Source organism: Bacillus rossius, chromosome 1 (genome assembly GCF_032445375.1).
Source record: "Bacillus rossius redtenbacheri isolate Brsri chromosome 1, Brsri_v3, whole genome shotgun sequence".
In the NCBI taxonomy this organism is placed as follows: Eukaryota; Metazoa; Arthropoda; class Insecta; order Phasmatodea; family Bacillidae; genus Bacillus; species Bacillus rossius.
The window spans coordinates 191,336,637-191,356,070 of NC_086330.1; the positions used below are offsets into that span (position 1 = coordinate 191,336,637).

The 19,434-nt window shown below is 37.1% G+C and overlaps 1 protein-coding gene across 7 annotated transcripts in view; it reads left to right on the forward strand.

The window, feature by feature from the left end:
- The window catches only part of LOC134527177 (leucine-rich repeat protein 1-like), a 66,480-nt gene that overhangs the window by 20,994 nt on the left and 26,052 nt on the right, over nucleotides 1-19,434 (forward strand). For 6 of the 7 annotated variants that reach the window (XM_063359581.1, XM_063359583.1, XM_063359586.1 and 3 more), the window contains one exon: nucleotides 3,088-3,318. The exons of the other annotated variant lie outside the window; for it this stretch is intronic. In XM_063359581.1, the coding sequence (XP_063215651.1) occupies nucleotides 3,088-3,318 (231 nt within the window). The remainder of the gene's footprint in view (nucleotides 1-3,087; nucleotides 3,319-19,434) is intronic. 7 annotated transcript variants of the gene reach the window in all.

Consider the following 19,434-nt stretch of genomic DNA (forward strand, 5'->3'; position numbering starts at 1 on the left):
AATATCAAATAAAAATGGCAACTGCTGCATCAATGAATAGGTATTAATATAAGCTATAAACAGTGACTTCTCAGAACATAATGACTTTTCAAGGTAAATTCAGGAATGTTTCTAGTTTTTGAAATAACTATTTTCTGAATTTTATTATTAATTTCCGTAAAAGCTGCAACATAAGAAAATTACCAAATAAATTGTTGAAATAAAATAGCTTAGCAGTGCGTATTAAACATTATGATGTTAAGATGTGTGTGCCGCTTGTAGCGTGGCTACAGCCGCAGCTGATAAGTGCATGGTTGTTTGCCGCCTGGCTGGTGCTCAGCAAGAAGGGGAAATCTTAAAGAAGAAGCCATAGTCTGTGAAGGAGGAGGGATGTGTGCATGCATGTGTGAGTGAGTGAGTGTGCATGCATGTGTGAGCATGTGGCCATGCAGCAGTGTTTATGGTACGCCCTCCCTCTCTCATCGTTATAAATGTCCATTAACTGACACTGTACGACTATCATGTCTATCTCGACAGGTTTTTGTGATGCAACTGTAGCCAAACATAGTTTTTGGCGTAAGATATCCCACGATTTTTGCTGCAACATTCCATGACAACTGCAAAACAAGGTTTATATATATCTTATATCTTTAAACAAGCAATTCTTGTGTGTGTGTGGGTGTGTGTGGGGGTGGGTGGGTGGGTGGGTGCGTGCGTGCGTGCGTGCGTGCGTGCACGCTACAACACCACCAGTTTACAATAGCATAATGAAGTGGTACAAGAAATTCGAGGAAGACTGCTGTTTGTGATGCAAAACATTCGGGTCGGCCAGGCGTGTTACAACAGACAGTGGATTGTGTACGGGACGTGATGGTGCGGAGTCCTAAGAAGTGAACTTATCGGGCTAGTGCAGAATTGAACATCCCTCAGCCAACAGTATGGAAAATTCTTCGTAAGCGATTTAGAGTGAAGCCGTACAAATTGCAGCTTCTGCAAGCCATCAGCCACTATGACAAATTGCTCCGACTGCAGTTCTGCATTGCCATGCAGAACTGTCTTGAAGACGATGATTTTGCAAGCAGATTAATCTTCAGTGATGAAGCCACTTTTCATCTCTCAGGAAGAGTCAACCGACACAACACACGCATATGGGGGACAGAGAATCCACCTTCAATTCTCGAAGTCCGAGATTCGCCAAAAGTTAAAGTGTTCTGTGCCATGTCAACAAGACAGTTTATGGCCCCTTCTTCTTTGCTGAGAGAACTGTCACTGTTATCACCTACCTCGACATGCTGCAATTGTGGCTTATGCCACAACTTGAAGCTGATAGCAGGGACTTCATCTTCCAACAAGATGGTGCTCCACCTCATTACCACAATGTGGTACGAGATTATCTGAATGAGACGTTGCCACATCGCTGGATGGGCCGTGGGGCGGCCGCTGACCAAGTGCTACTCCCGTGGCCACCACGATCACCGGACTTGACACCTTGCGATTTAGTGTTTATGTTCCATCTCTACCACAGAACCTTGACGAATTGAGACACCGCATCATAGCAGCTGCTCTTACCATCTCTCCTGATATTCTGGGTCGGGTATGGGCAGAATTGGACTATCGATTAGATGTGTGTCATGTGACGCAAGGTGGACACACAGAACATTTATAACTAGTGGGAAAAAAAATTTGAGATTTTCTTTCACTAGGTATATAATTTGTTACATAATTCTTAGCCATTTCACTGTACCGATTTTTTGAAATGTTTCAAGGACTTTATAATTAACCTGTATATAATCTGAATCTCGGAAACGGCTCCAACGATTTTCATGAAATTTAGTATGCAGGAGGTTTCGGGGGCGATAAATTGATCTAGCTAGGATTCATTTTTAGAAAATGTTGTTTTATCCGTGTTTTCAATGATAATCTTTATCGATAATCAAATTAAACATAAATGACTTCCTGACATCTATTGGCAAGTAATAATAGTATTTATTTATTTTTTAATTGGGACCAACTTACTGCTTAAACGACACAACAACACTAAAGCTACTCCAGTAGATGGCGTTGTTAAGCAACACTAAGCCAATGAGTGTTTGGTTTGAGGTTAGACCAAAAAAATCAATTGTTTACTTATATTATTTGTCTTTTTAACTCATGTGTTCACTTAAAATTTTTTAAACTATCTTTGAAAAAATGCTTATTATTATGTCGGTAAGATCAAAAAATATTATTCTTATTTCATCAGTATGTAATTCAAATTTAAATATAATTTCTAAAAAACACTATTTACCAAAAAAAAATCACCGAGCAAAGCTCAGTCATTCAGGTAATATATATAAAGAGGAAGGAACTAACTAAAAAAATTGAGCAGCGGACGTCATTTCTCTCTTGGGGAAGGACGGATAATAAAAAAAACAATAGATGAGAAGGGAAACATGAGTATAAAAAATAGTATACTTGGGGCATGATTAGGCATAAAGAGGTTGTCTTCTCTAACCCAGACCCCTTCCAAACAAATACATTTAGTTTTAGTAAGGTAAGGAAAAAAATTTGGGCAATAAAGGATGAAAAGAGGTGAGATGAAAAACCAGTGCCATGTTTCTTATGTGGCAATAAGCTGAGACACGGACCATAAAGATTTCACTTGCATTTTACTGGAGACAGATTAATGCTGCAACCTATAACGGAGGGTGACCCTTACGGTTAAAATGTTGGATTTTATTGCCCAAAATTATAGATGTGATCCATACGCAGAAACGACTCTTCTGTGGGTAAATACGGCAGTAGCAAAGTTTTAATTTTAGTTTTTCATTAACCTTTTTATATTTTGTTTGGACAAACTCTTCTCTACAGCATTGGAGATGGATACATTAAACTACAAAGTTAAAGGAAACTGGAAGAAGAATCTGTTGTTGCCTATAGTTGGAAGCCATCCCGGCATTTGCCTATTAGAGATTTTGAGAAACCATGTAAAATATGTATTAGGATGGCTGGGCAGGTATTGGAATGAGAGTCCATTATCTTCCCACTGTGTCACCTTTTTACTGTATGTACTTTCATAACCGTGATAGTGGTTTAACTTCAACACGACTGTGTCCATCATGCTGTCAGATCTGTGGCATAAGCCAGTCTCGCTTTGACGAGAGGATCCTCCTGCTGCGGAGACTGGAGGTGCTGGACCTGAGCGACAACAGACTGACCTCGCTGCCGTCCCTCGCGCCCCTCTCCAGGCTCCACACACTCGCGTTGGCACACAACAACCTGGGAACAGGCGACGGAGCCTGGCTGCGCGGACACCAGCTGCCACGGAGCCTGTGCCAGCTGGACCTCTGCAGCAACAAGGTTCACTGTCACATCATTCTCATCGTGTTTCTGTGTTGCATCACGGTGACCATGTTCACTTATGCAAGTGTCATGGGTTTGATACCATCATTTTGGCATGACTTTAGTCGTTAGTTTCAAGCCCACTATTGTCTTGGAGGTCCCGTTCTTTAAGCCTTTGTGCTTCGTGGGGGGGGGGGGGGGGGGGTGTAGCGGCCTGGAATCAGAAGGCTCCGGAGACCGCTTGGACTTGCATAAACATAACTTTAAAATGGGAACAATAAACATTATCTTGCAGCCGGAATCCTACAGATTTTCACCCGTTTCTTTATGCATAATAGTGTGATATAGAACTTTGAAACAAACAACATTCAAGTGTTACAATTCAGTATTTAAAATATTGAAATACTGTTTTGGTATAGCAATTTTAATAATATTTTTAATATTATTATTATTTGTAATGTCATCTATATTAGATTTTCATTTAGACTAATTTTTTAGATTTTAGATACAGAAGTATGATAATACAGAACAGCAGTTCAGATAATAAAATTAATTATATATTCTGAAATTTAAGATACAAGTTATGCAAACAAGTTGAAAATAATAATGTTATATTTGAAACTCTCTTAAAGTAGTCTTTTCTTTAAACAGGATTTTATTAGTTCTGTGGAGTCAGCTAGTATAAATATTGAAATTATTTAATGTCTTTAATGATTTCGGTTTCTCTAGCCTACCTCTCTCAGTTTTAAGAATTGTATCAAGAAGCTTGTGTCTGAAAGTCAAGGTAAAGTGTGTCAAAAGTATGTTAAATACTAATATCGTGACTACACCTTGCAATAAAGTGTAAACAAATTCAAATGTACGGTTTATATTTGTGTGTAATGCTTGTGACGACGGTGACAATACACTTTGACATACACAAAATCACACTTAATAGAAAAAACTTAACTTAAACTAATTTATTTTAAACTACAGATGGAATTTGTTATTACTCTCAACTTCAAAGCATCTAACAATTCTTTCACTTGAGTGAATTATCTTTACTATCAAAATGTTAATTATTTGGATGTTATTTATTTCAACTAACTTCAGTCCGGTAGAGCTTGGACTACTGGGTACGTAATTTGCAGTACCAGTCAACCAAAATAGCAATACGTTATTCCAATATCAAATTCCATCTATACTAGCTAATACTATCTAGCTCTGGATCGCGATTCCGGAATTTGATTTGTAAATCTAAAGATGAACAAGTTAATCGGTGTTCTTTACAAAGAATATTAAAAATAATATAACAGATTCTAGTTCTGTGAAAATGTTCGTCTTGTTTAAATTGTAATTAGCTCGGGTGCTTCTATATTCAGCGAGTCTTCGAGTGATGGGTTAAGGGACCAAACCTTGCTGCAGGATACCCACGAGACGTGTAGGTTCTCGGAGACTCCTTGGTTCGACTCATCCAGGACTGCGATATTGGTGTTGCTCCTCCGTCCTCTAGCGTGCGGCAGGAATACGCGCTGTCACGACTCCATCCTTCAGATTATGGGCGGCGACTGGGCTGGACTGCACGACGTTCATCCTTCCCGGGCTCGCACTGCGACTTTTCCATCTTCAACTGGATTCTTCTTTCTTCGGAGTTATAAACGGCATTTAATGTTCGTAGTTTCAAAGCAAATTAAAGTCATTTGGCGATCTCTTAAACACTGATTTTATCGACTTCTCTTCTTAAGTAATTATTTAAAATATTGATGTCTGATTATTATCTTCGTCGATTAAAATTATTATTTTCTTCAAAACTCAGTAATATTGGCATTAATAACCATTTATAATCTTCTATAAATATTCAATTATAAATCAATGTCAAAATAGTTGCGTTCTAGCTGTTGCTTTAATCAAGTCTCAATTCGTTCTAAAAAAATATTTTCCCTGTCACTAGTAAACGATTTTCTTTAGTTTGTTGTTAAAACAAAAAATAGTAAAATTACTAACCATTACTGACGTGTTCATCTTTAAATTACTAGTTGTTTCAAAAAGTACTGCTATATTAGCCTTGACAGTATTTAAAATTAAAATAACATAGAGTAATACATAGACAAAACAGTAACCAAAGAAATTTTACAGTCTGAATTAATGATAGAGTACAAATATAAACATACAGAATAAAATGTAATTAACAAAATAAATATTAAAGGAAATAAAATATTTACTTTTTATAAAGTGTAAATATTGCCTTTATAGAATTGCCCCTTTCAGAAATGTTCATAATGGCAATTATTCATATAGACATGATGACATTTCTCACGACTTTACTTGAAGTGTCCTTTCACTTTCGGCTATCAAATGTTCGATACTGTCGAAACCTAATCACCAATTAGTTCGTTCATGTCCACATACGAAACAATAATCTGAACATAACAAATGATAAAGCTATACGTTAATATTTACAAGAAAAATATAATTATCAACAAATAGTGCATTGTAAACGTCTGTGATGTATTAACATATTTACAGGAATTTACGGTACAACAGGTGTGCAGACCTGGCAACTCTCACGATTTTGGTGTGAGGCTCACGATTTTAAGGTCCATCTCACGCCCTCACGCCAAAATAGTGTTTCCTCACGATTTTTCGGGGCCCCAAGATTTTGTTTGTAAAAGTTACAAAACAAGTTTTACGAAAGCTTACAGCAACGAGTTTCCATCAATACTCGAGTCACATAAAGGAAGCAATTTTGCGTTTTGTAGCATGTGCCGTGCTGATTTTTCTATCTCGCATAGTGGAAGAGGAGACATTGTGAAACATGTCGCTACAAAAAAAACAACTAACACGTGAAGTGTATTGCTTCCAATAAAAAAATTAATTTTTCTGTGAACAGTGATAATAGTGTTACACGAGCAGAATGTTATTTTACATCTTTTTTAGTTGCGGCCCTGCATGATCACTACACGACAGCGCTAAATTATGTTCAACTAAATTAAATCTGCAACCTATAATTTGTTTAAATAAATTTTGAAGCAGAGACCATGTAACATACGTACAGGTATGTCACTTAAATTTAAACATTCTCATTTGTTGTTTTTTATTTCCAACTTGTATTTATGGGCCTGAAAATTTTTATCGAGGACCTCATGATTTTTTAAATTTGAATGTTGGCAGGTTTGGGTGTGTAATATTCCCTGAGCTGTGTGATATTGTAGCAACCTACAACTTGATTAGTAACTCTATCCGAGATTTCATAACAATTGTTTCTAATTATTTTCGTGACAACATAAGGTCCTTCGAAAATTAGAAATAATTTCTTTGTGACAAATCTCCAAAACTGACTAATAGGGTTTGTTCTTTGAGAACGAGATCTCCACATTTAAAATTCATGTTTCTCGAGGTTTTCTGTTGGTTCTTACTAATCCTGTCCGCCGATGTTAGTTTGTCTTTACTCATTTCATCTGTATTCTTTCTTATTACATATACTTCCATCTGCTCTTCGTTGGAAATTTCAGTAGCCGTTGGGTTTTCTATTTCCTCCATGGCCGTAACTATTCCTCCGCTGAAATCCAGTATTACTTTACTTGCGGTATGGAAATCTACTCCTAAAATAATAGGTCTGGCTAACCCTTTGACAATTAATACAGGTACATGTTTTTTATTTCCCAATCCTTCTATCTCTAATAAGGTTTGTTTGTTTATAATGGGACTAGCCCTAGAAGTTACTCCTAAAATTTTTAAACTGGGTACAGGCATTAGTGGTAATTTGACTCCAGTAGATTCTATCATATTGACGCAATCTTCACTGATACACGATATTTCCGCGCCACTGTCTAATAATATGGGTGTTTTAACTCCATTCACTGAAAGTGTGATTTCCAGACATAAAGCTGCTTTGCAATGTTCGGTGCTTTCACTTGGTTCGCTAAGTAAAAACTCTCTTTCATTTTCTTTGAATAATATGGTATTAATTCTCTTTGTAGTTATACTACTAGCATGAATATTAGACGTAGTGTTAGCCCCTTTCATTTCTTTATTAAGGAATGATGTACGGAGCTGTTTTTCGTCATTCCTACTCAGTTTTCCACATTACCGACAAAACCTTTTCTTTGATTTGGTAGCCATGTTGTCAATAAAGTTTTGTTATTCTGAGGTGACGAAAACGCCTGCGTTTCTCCTTGTATTACTTCGGTTCCTCCATTTGCTGGTCTCTGCGTCCATTTTGTGTTATTACTCTCTTCCCTCGGTGGAATAGAATAATGTGCATTTCCTCCTTGTTTAATATTATAGTTTACACTCGCAAACTCATCCCTCTGCGATGGTATAAAAGTTCTAGCATTGACTCTATATGAATTAGGTGCTGTTTCCGCAGAACTTATAAATTGGATATCTGCGTGTTCTGAATGTAATTGTTTGGATTTAAACCAAACTGCCCCTTCCTGACGTGGATTATCTTGTCGTTACGGTTCTCGGCTATCTTGTCTCTTTCCGTTTTGATTTTCATATCTTCGTCGATTCCAGTAATAGTTATAACGACGTCGACCCTGATAACTCTTATTGTTCCAGTTATCATTAGAGTATTTAACGTGTAACGAATTAACTTGCGGTGGTTTAGGTCCGTGGTTCTGGTCATCTTTCCTATTTCTCCAATTCTGATATAACTGTCGACTGACTTGCGTTCTTACGTTCGCTAAATTCTTTTTGATTGTGAGAGCGATCTAAGTTTTCCAGTCTATCGTAGGTTAACAGTTGTTCTTTAAAGTCCACTATTCCGTTATACTGACGTCCTGTCAATTGCAACTGATATTTTAACGGTAACTGAGATAGTATCATGGCAATGAATTCCTCATCTTCCATATTACAATCTAAATATCTGGTTCGTTCATACATATTGTCACGTGTCCCTTTCAGAGGGGGGAGAGAATCGTAGCTCTTTACATAGAAACAACTCGCTTGCTGGCTTCAACTAGTCTTAACTTCATAAAATACTTTACTGTACCTAGGATCATAGGTTCGTCATCCCGTACAGGATGTCTGGTGAGAGCTGAACTAAGGAGATTTTGCAAAATAACATAATACAGTAAACTCCCGGTATATCGCGCCCCGATTGATCGCGGAATCGGGTATATCGCGGGTCAAACCATGTCCCCCAGTCAGATATGAATAATAATAATGGAATAAATGGTTGACAGCCGATTAGGATAATTTTGCGTTGTAACTAACAAACTAAGCATCGGGCAGAAAAAAGCCTAGGCGTAGAAAATGTCCGCAGTAAAATTCTAAACAAGATATCTCCGTACATTATTCCTCTATCTTGTAGGGTTTTCAAATTATGGTCCAATCCAGCCCAGTGATATTTTCTGAAAGACTAGTTTTTAACGTCGCTTTATCTCACAAATGAAGCATCGGACAGGGGACCTGATAAAGCCCACCTTCCAGCGACATTATCCAGCGTGACTCGGCTGGGGATTGATGTTGGATAGGCTTGGTTGTCAGCAAGCGCTGGGTAGGGAGAGGCTAGCCGAGAAGCCGAGAACATGGAGAGAGGTAGAGATTAGAGCGGGCAGAAACTAGAGGGGGAGTGGGGGAGGGAATGTGTTCTAGCAGCACACAGGCAGAGCATGAGTCACTTGACTGAGCAGCGTCCCTGCGTACAAGGCAAAATCAGGTAGTCCGGTGTTTAAAATTCCACTCCAGAATCTTAATTGGTACTTTACTGGACATCTGTATATAAATGTTTTGTTACAACTTAAACCTACAGACGTAATATTATTGGGTAATTCATTGTATTATACAAGTTCATCTTTTTACTTCGGTATAATGTTTTAACATTAAATAGTAAAGTAAATTGGCTAGCGTATTTTTAATCTTTGCCCAGGAATTCCCAGTGGTCCAATATTTACGTGAACCATACTGTACCACTTTTGCCGTGAGGTAGTAAACAAGTCCCGGAAATGTTTATGTGTAGCAGTCTCCCGACCTTTAAACAGAGGCTGGGGAATATAACACTTGCCGATCGGAGCCACACACACTCAGCAACTCGACACAGCGTTTGGTGAAATAAGTAAAGACAAAGTTTAACACGGTTTTTAATACGGCGTCACTGATTGCGCTAAAATTAAATTGGCGCAATTTTTGTTTCCCACATGTGACCATTTATAATTTACTGTAAGCATGGACAATAAAGTTTAACCGCTTGACACGATAGACGATTCTTTATTTTTTATTGTACAAATGCTAGAATCGTTTTTTTCCTGTATCTGCGGCCTGCTTCTACAAAAGACAAGCTATCTGTAAGTAAATCTAGAATTTTTATTTTGTCAATCAAACTCGGTACTTTGCGATTCATATTCGGTTCGAAGTATCACTACGGCCTTTCTTTTTAGAAGACTTTGACCACAGAATCGTGTGTAACCGCACACACTGCACTTACTTTGTTACGGACACTGACGAAGCAGATACTGTGGCTAACACCACGAGACTGGCAGCAGCAGCTTGTGTGCCGCACGTGTGTATGGCGGCGTGTGGCGCGCTCGTAGGCCGTGCGACAAACTGTGCGCGGCACGCGGAAAAATAAAAACAATTCAACATTTAATATTTATCTTTAAAATTTATTATTTTTATTTTTTCACCCGTGTTTAGTGGAAACTGCGGATGCAAAGTCCGCACAAATGCGGGCCGTCTATACTGTGCGTGCTTGCCGACCTATTAGTACACAGGCGGTGTTTTATGCCTTTTGACCTTGGTCACATCGAAACATCGCGGTTATGCAACAACGCGGGTAAAAGTTATGTCCCCCGACAACCGCGTTAAATAGGGAGTGTACTGTACTAAATTAAAATGATTTTATTCTTAAAGTCAAATAAAGTAAAATCAGTCTTGAAGAACATTTAAATAGCGGGATTACAATTTAAAACAATAATCTCTTCATTACTTCCTTAACTGTTGAACGACCTTACAAGAGAGAAAGAGAGAACTTCACTAAACTCTTCCCTAGTCCTTCCGAATACATCAAATCATAATTAATACTTAAAATTAAAACAAAGATAATTCCATACTCACATTTTCCGATAAGCACCTCTTGATTGATTACTTTAAAAACTAACGTAGGGGCCTCTCCTGCCCTTGAAATCCCGAACGAACATTACATTTTTAAAAACTCTGACTAGTGACCCCTGACGAGGGCCATAGCCTCCACCCGAGTGCTTGAAGACGATTACATGACGATCTAAACTTAAACTACATTACGAACTAAACTACTCGTGGCCTCTGGCGTCGGCCATAGCTTCCGCCAGAGTGAGCCTGAATTCCTACATTACGAACGACCTAACTAAACAACTCGTGGCCACAGGGGAGACGCATAGTCTCCGCCTGAGTGAGCCCCGAGTTACCACTCACTTGCGCTTAAATTCGCGCGCCCTGCCGCGCCTAGCATAACAAATCGCTCGTTATTGAAGCCAAATTTACTAAACAACTAACTAGAACATCTGGGAAGGCTACCCCCCTCTACCCCGACGTGCAGGCCACACCGCGCGGCTTGTTACGACAGCACGCCCCAGTAACTGCGGCCCGTGGCTGCACCAGCGCGCGGCCGAACAAACAAACAAACAAAATTCTGCAAGCCCGCAGCGTGCCGCGCCGGCCCCGTGCCCCAATTGCATGGTCACGCTACTTGCGCTGACGAGTGAACAGAGCAGCCAGCCCAGAGTCCCGTCAGTAAAGTCCCTAAATTTGATTTCAACAACCCTGCAAAATTTCAACCCGCGACATAACCCTCCCCTCACAGAGCTCGAGCCCCATCGAGCTACCTCAAAATTACAAATTGTCTTTTTCCATCAAACCATAACTATAAATTCCTCATTTCACAAAAATAATAATTTGTCTTATTTCCTTAATTTCTGAACATACACCTAGTTTCTGCACAAGATTTATTTAAAACATCAAGTATTCATAAAAAAAAAAATTGTAAAACTTTTATCTGGTTTGTTCTCACAGGAACCTTCAGAGGCTCGAGTTCTCAATACTAAAAAAAAATTGTTTTTTAGTGAAGCTCTCTTTACAAATTAAATTAATTTACTTAGTTTCTCAGTATTCCTTAAACAATGAGCAAATTCTTGATAATTATTTTTTTTTTTTCTAGTTTCCATTCATCACAATACTTCTTTCTTTCTTTAAAAAATTTAAGTGTTCTTACAAAATTATCAGTGTTTCAAAGTAATTAAATTCTTATCTCGTGAAGGTTGGTGCAACTCCTCGAAGTCAGTGTTGTCGAGAAGAGTAGCTCCCTGGGCTGGCCATCAGCAAACACCAATAAACTCCAACAGCTACTGGACTGGCTTCCAGGGCAGCTCACATCATCTCCCCACATCTGCTTCGGAGTTGTGCCATCCTCATCACGAACAGATTACAATTCTGAAACATCATCAACAGGCATTACCAACACGCCTTACAACTACATAACTAACATCCAAACTGCAATCGATGGTCAAGGATGCATACACACAAAACAAAAAAAAATAAATAAAATTAATTAATTCAACTGCTAACATAAAGTATCCCACCCTTAGCATAAACTAATCAGGAAAATAATTTGATAGGAAAAACTTAAGGAAGGGAAACATGACCTCCAATGATTTTCCCTAACTCTTGAGTCTTGATCTTCTCTATACAGCAAATAGTCCCCACAAAGTAACTGGGTTGAAGGTCCCTTCACATGACCCACCCATAACCTCTTCTACTCTTCTTTTCTTCTGGGGGCAACCACAATGCCCACCAATCTCTCTCCATGGTGCCGAACCAGCTATCCCATGAGAGTAAAACAACGAAGTCAATAGAAGCTCAGAGGGGAAACACCACTCTCTGGCTTGTCGAGCCATAAAACAGCTTTATCTTCTTCTTCTTCCAAGTAAAAATATCTGATTAACCTTGCTTCTATTCTTCCAAACAATAAAAAAAAAGTTTATCAGGTATCTTCATGAAAAAACATTCTAACTAATAATAAGTATTCTTTTTCTTCTTCTTTTTTTTCTGTTAGATGTAATAGAAGGCCATGTTAGGGAGGTTATAGGGAAAAAGAGTGGCCAATTCCCACCCCATCACCCACCTAGATCACGACTAATTAACTTTTAAATTTTCTATTTTAAACAAATTAAAAAAAAAAATTTTATTCAAACTTTTAAATTATAGCTACTTTTCCTTCATAACCTCAAAAGCAAATCAATAATTCTAACTGAAACTGTGATTTACTGCATCCTTGTTCTATCCGATCAGTTGGTTTATAACCTTTCTTGTAGAGTATAAAATTTTCAAACATTAATAATTCAAAAAAAATTTAATTCTGGTGTCCTTCGAGTTACAATTAAATTTACTATTTCTTAGCTTGAAATAATTTAAGTTTTCAGAACCCTTTCATTGAATCTACTCCACAACACTTAAAATCAACTCAAAAACAAATCATAAAAATCAGTAAAATCATCTGACCTACCTATCAGAACTGTGAACTCGAACTGTTAAAATTCCAAACTAAACAAGGTTTAATAAAACTCCTAATCCCTCTGTTAATAAAGAAAATTAATTTTAAAATTAAACTTAAGGTATTAGTTCTCTTTGACAGCAACCACAACACACTAGTTCCATTACATTACTATAACCTAGAATGTTTATAACAAAAAAAACTACAGTGGCTGTCTTCCACAAAAAAATAGAATTTTACATGACCTTATAAATCTTCACTTGTAAGTCCATGGCTGCCAGCTTTCTCTTCTCTTGAATCTTCAGTCTTGGTTCTTGTTTCTGAAATCTTGCATCTTGTCTCTCGAACTCTTGCCATCTTGTAAACTGGACTGCTGCTCAGCTCATCTTAAGGAATCTGTAACAGTTTCAAATACATGTTAATTTAAATTACATAATTCCTGTTCTTTGGTCCTAGAAAAAATTGTATTATTAGTACACATTACCCTGAAACAACATTGTTATTTATTGTTTATTATTTAAAAAAAATTTATTTACCATAAAATACTCTTTTTTTTTTCATTTAGGCCTACTTATTTTCCTTCTCAATTAAATTCTTCTTCAAATGTTAATCTTAACTTAAGACCTACCACCTATTTATTATTCATTACCTACATTATTTATGTTACCCTAAAATTCCCATAAGTTTCCACTATTTCCTATCAAAGACATTCTCTCTCAAAAAATTTACTTATGACTTCTAACTTAACAAACTTAAAAAAAAAACTTTTACACTAGAATTAACTTATTATTAATTCTTAGTTACTAAATTTCTATATGTAAACTTTAGTACTTACTAACAAATTATTACCTATTTCTCTCTACCTCTTAATCTCTTTCAATTATTACAATAATAATTTGCATCTTTAAACTTTCTTCTTTTCAATTAAATTAGACATCTCATAATAAAAATTCTGCCTATACTCTTTCTTATGGGTGTCCAACCCAACAACAACATTTCAAATTTCTCAAGTTTCCTCATAGTTAAATTATGCAATGCACATCACCTCTGTGGTGCCTGTACCCTTTTAGGACTACCACCTTCTCCTCATCATGACAACTCTTATTCCTCGGGGTTTGTATTCACTGTTCCAAATCAAAATTATCAAACAAAAAATTAAAAACAAATTTATTTTAAAGAAAACAAAAATTAACATTTATTTTACTATGGAGCCTGGAAATTCAAATGTCCCACAGCAGCTAACATGACTAAATCCCATGGAACCCCAGGTTTACCTAACCTGTGCCCAACAATAAAATTTAAGCATACCAGGCTTTCTCTGCACTGGTTTTACAGCATCACACACTATTTAGGGCCCCTGATCTGCCATCAGTCCCAAGGAGTTTTCCCACAACCCCTCTCTACACAAGCGCCTACCGCATTCCTCTCAATTGGCTATCGGTTTTACGGCATTCTTTTGGGATCCGACCATCAAGTTAGGGCTAATCGAACATTAAACCTCCATACTTCCAAACTAATGTAAATCAATTAAAACTTTCTCTGTAATTTCTTAAAATCAAAAAAAATTATTCAAACATGCCAAAGAAACTTAAAAAAAATTCATAATCTTATCTTCAAACCATTAAAATAAAATAGATTACTCTGTCTCCTTAATAACTGTAAACTGTCACCAAATATCATGTCATAAATTTAACCATGCTTACAAACTCTTAATTATAAAATCTCATTCTTCCTAATTATTAAACAATCAATTTCCTTAAAATCTCACTGTATCTCTCACACTCAAACTTCACTGGCTGAATATCTCAATAAATTCAATAACAATTATCTAAACTCTTAAAGAAACTCCTCCCCAATTATTCAAATTACTTCACATTATTTTATTTCATTACTTAAAACACCTTACTCAAAAAAAATTTATTCAATTAGCTCCCTTCCATTATTATTTATAAAAAAACTTTCTCATGAATTAATTTAGTAAAATTCAATTTGAAACTTAGGCAAGTACACTAACTCTCTTCAGCAATGTTTCTCATTTCCTTCCTTCCTAACTGAATCCAATCTTACTTAACCTAGGGAATTTACCTCACAAAATAACCAAAAATTTCACTGTAGTGCCTATCTGCTATAGGCCTACTACACAACAGCAAAATTCATTGAAATGGTACCCTATCCCATACGGGATAGCCACTTCGGTACTAACATGGGGAACTCCTGCCCCAAACTACTCACAACTCTCAGGGTTCTCCTGACCCTTAATTCCGTAGTCAGCCCATCTCCTATGGGTCTGCTCTACAATCCCTACTTCCCAGGGACACAACACCTCACCTTAGGGTCCCTCGCCCTAAAGAAAACATTAATTTTGTCTCTCTGTTCCCTTGGAGTAAATTCCCTCTACACACAAAAACTATCCTTCCCACTTTTCTCAATGCTTATCCATTTTATAGTGTACCTCCTTACTAACTGTTTACAAATCCCCAAAAATTATTTTTTAAACAAAGGTAGAATTTAACTAACAAAAACATAAACAACTTACAACGTAACACTTATAGCCTATACATCATACACTTCTAAAAATAAATTACTTACATACTGAAAGTTCCTCTTCTCTTAAACACTCTTAAATTTAAATTATTAAATAATAGTCTATTTTCTTATCGCTAAGTTACCGTACAGCTGATCAAAACAATGTCACGGCCGTCCACGTGTCTGTACGAGCCCGTGACGTCACCGCATTCCGCCAGGTTCGCCAACCATTGCTTGTCGGTTCTTCCGTTCTCCGCTAGGTCTCAGCACCTCCCCGTCACGTGTTCATTCTGCCACGTCCACTGACGTGTCGTTCTGAAACAACTCAACATTTTTCTTATTAAAACAAAACATCACTATAAATTCTTTAACTCTCTTTTAAATAAACTCTCGTTTTCTCTTTAATTCCTTAATAACGTTTATCTTTTCCCTCGGCTGATTTAATTCGTACGTCTCGTCTCCTACGCGCACGACAACAAAACAAACTTCACTTGAAAATAAATCCTATTTACGAAAAAAAACTTTATTTTAAATTATAATTCTCTTAACCTACAAACTTAAAATTAATTTCACTTAAATTAAACCACTTGCATTATCTCTAATAAGCATTTAAATTATAATGTATTCTCCTCACGTAATAATCCCCGATAAACTCAACGACTTCAAACCACTTATCACTATAAACTTTATCCTTACAAGTATCCTCAAATAAACATCTGTTACGTCAAAAAATATCTCAACGACTTCCTCCACTTAGACTAAAATTCCGTAATCCTCTCCTCAAGTAATCTCTTATTAACCTTCTATCATTTGAAACTACACTTAATAATAAACATAAAAATCTCTCTCTCTCTCCAGAAATAGAAACTACCCGGCGCCTCCACCATTTCTGTCACGTGTCCCTTTCAGAGGGGGGAGAGAATCGTAGCTCTTTACATAGAAACAACTCGCATGCTGGCTTCAACTAGTCTTAACTTCATAAAATACTTTACTGTACCTAGGATCATAGGTTCGTCATCCCGTACAGGATGTCTGGTGAGAGCTGAACTAAGGAGATTTTGCAAAATAACATAATACTAAATTAAAATGATTTTATTCTTAAAGTCAAATAAAGTAAAATCAGTCTTGAAGAACATTTAAATAGCGGGATTACAATTTAAAACAATAATCTCTTCATTACTTCCTTAACTGTTTAACGACCTTACAAGAGAGAAAGAGAGAACTTCACTAAACTCTTCCCTAGTCCTTCCGAATACATCAAATCATAATTAATACTTAAAATTAAAACAAAGATAATTCCATACTCACATTTTCCGATAAGCACCTCTTGATTGATTACTTTAAAAATAAACGTAGGGGCCTCTCCTGCCCTTGAAATCCCGAACGAACATTACATTTTTAAAAACTCTGACTAGTGACCCCTGACGAGGGCCATAGCCTCCACCCGAGTGCTTGAAGACGATTACATGACGATCTAAACTTAAACTACATTACGAACTAAACTACTCGTGGCCTCTGGCGTCGGCCATAGCTTCCGCCAGAGTGAGCCTGAATTCCTACATTACGAACGACCTAACTAAACAACTCGTGGCCACAGGGGAGACGCATAGCCTCCGCCTGAGTGAGCCCCGAGTTACCACTCACTTGCGCTTAAATTCGCGCGCCCTGCCGCGCCTAGCATAACAAATCGCTCGTTATTGAAGCCAAATTTACTAAACAACTAACTAGAACATCTGGGAAGGCTACCCCCCTCTACCCCGACGTGCAGGCCACACCGCGCGGCTTGTTACGACAGCGCGCCCCAGTAACTGCGGCCCGTGGCTGCGCCAGCGCGCGGCCGAACAAACAAACAAACAAAATTCTGCAAGCCTGCAGTGCGCCGCGCCGGCCCCGTGCCCCAATTACATGGTCACGCCACTTGCGCTGACGAGTGAACAGAGCAGCCAGCCCAGAGTCCCGTCAGTAAAGTCCCTAAATTTGATTTCAACAACCCTGCAAAATTTCAACCCGCGACAATATCACTGATATGGGATTCTAAATTTTGAAATTTCTTGTTCTCGAATTTCTCTGAGTGTAGTTGAATCCTGAGATTACTTTGAATCCTTGTATTCCAAAATTGCTGCAAGAATAAGTTCTCGAAATTACTAAAATTGGTGACGGTGTCTCTGAGTAATTCCAACCAAAAATACGCAGTGTTTTTTAAACAATGACTAACACATTTAAACTTCTCTACATCTGAAAGATTAAATAGCATACAATATTTTTCAAATTGTTTCAAAAATCTTTTTGGATTTTCTGTACTCTTTCCAGTATAAGTTGGCACATTATCTAACCATTTTCTGGCAGGGTGGTGTAATGTTAAAATTGGTTAAGTGGTCATTGGTAAAATATTTTTATTGGAGGTGTTTTGTTCAGTATTAATATCTGTAGAACTAGCTACACTAACAGTTTCCTTGTTGCTAATACGTAGTTCATTAGTGTGCTGTCCCATTTCCTTTTTTACGTCACTTATCCTAAGTTCTACCCTATTTACTTTACCTTCCAGATTCTTTTGTAACTGATCCAGTTCCTTTTGAATGATTACAACTGTATTTTCCTTACATTTATTTTGATGTTCATGTAAAGTTTCATTAATGTTATCTTGTATGCGAGGTATGGCATTATAATATGGCAATATAAACATACAGAATAAAATGTAACTAAACAAAATAAATATTAAAGGAAATTAAATATTTACTTTCTATAAAGTGTAAATATTGCCTTTATAGTTCACTTACCTTTGATCAGACCGTAAAGGCCAACAAAACTGTTTTTAAACCAACATTTGACATAAAGTTTACAAGCAAGAGATATTAATTCCATTTCAATCCTTACATAAAAGAACCACCTATTAATACTTTTTTAGTTATTAAAAATTATTATTATTATTGCTCATTACGAAATAGCATAGTCGAAAATTACTTGCTTGTTTCAAACATTGCATAAGCATTGTAAGTGCAAAGGCTATTGTATGTTTAAAAAATATTAAATATTTTCAGCAATTCTCTTGAATATCTTGACACGGCATTTTTTATTATTAGTGATGCAATGATCACTGACAATTTCTTCCCCAGTCCCTACTGTTTCTAATTGTGTTTCCACTACAGAAAAGTTTTGTTCCATTTGTTGTTGTGTTTGTGTTACTTCTGCTCGAATTTGATCGGTTTCTGCTGCAATCTTATTTAAAGCAGTATTTAAAATTTTGGCAATATTATCTAACCTATTACTCTGTTCTTGTTCTTTACGCTCACCTTCCTGTTTCTCACGTTCGCGTTCTTGTTTCTCCTTACGTTCACGTTCTTGTTCTTTACGTTCCTGTTTCTCACGTTCACGTTCCTGTTTCTCACGTTCACGTTCTTGTTTCTCCTTACGTTCGCGTTCTTGTTCTTTACGTTCGCGTTCCTGTTTCTCATGTTCGCGTTCTTGTTTTTTCTTACGCTCGCGTTCTTGTTCTTTACTCTCACGTTCGCGTTCCTGTTTCTCACGTTCGCGTTCCTGTTTCATGTTCGCGTTCTTGTTTCTCCTTACACTCACGTTCCTGTTCTTTACGTTCGCGTTCTTGTTCTTTATGCACGCGTTCCTCTTTCTCCTTAATTTTCTCTTGCTGCAAGAATTTGAACAATTGCTCTATGGTAGTGGTTTGAGATTCTTTTACCTCGGATGCTATTTCTTCCTCCTGTCACGGCTGATGATCATTCAATGTGTTCACCTCTTTAGGAATTCATGAACTAGTGCTCGCTTCCATTTCTTCGGTCAATAACCTCACTTCGTCAGCTACGTCTGAACTAGAACTGCTACCGATATTATCCTTGTTTCTTCTGAGGAAGTACGTTGTCCTATTTTCTTCTGCTGTCATAGTGTTAACTGCAAGTTTACCATTACTCGAGCTTCAACTTTGGGCGCCAAAAAATGTGGAGTCATCTAGTTTAAATATTGAAATGATTTAATGTCTTTAATGATCTCGGTTTCTCTAGCCTACCTCTCTCAGTTTTAAGAATTGTATCAAGAAGCTTGTGTCTGAAAGTCAAGGTAAAGTGTGACAAAAGTATGTTAAATACTAATATCGTGACTACACCTTGGAATAAAATGTAAAAAAAAATTGAAATGTACGGTTTATATTT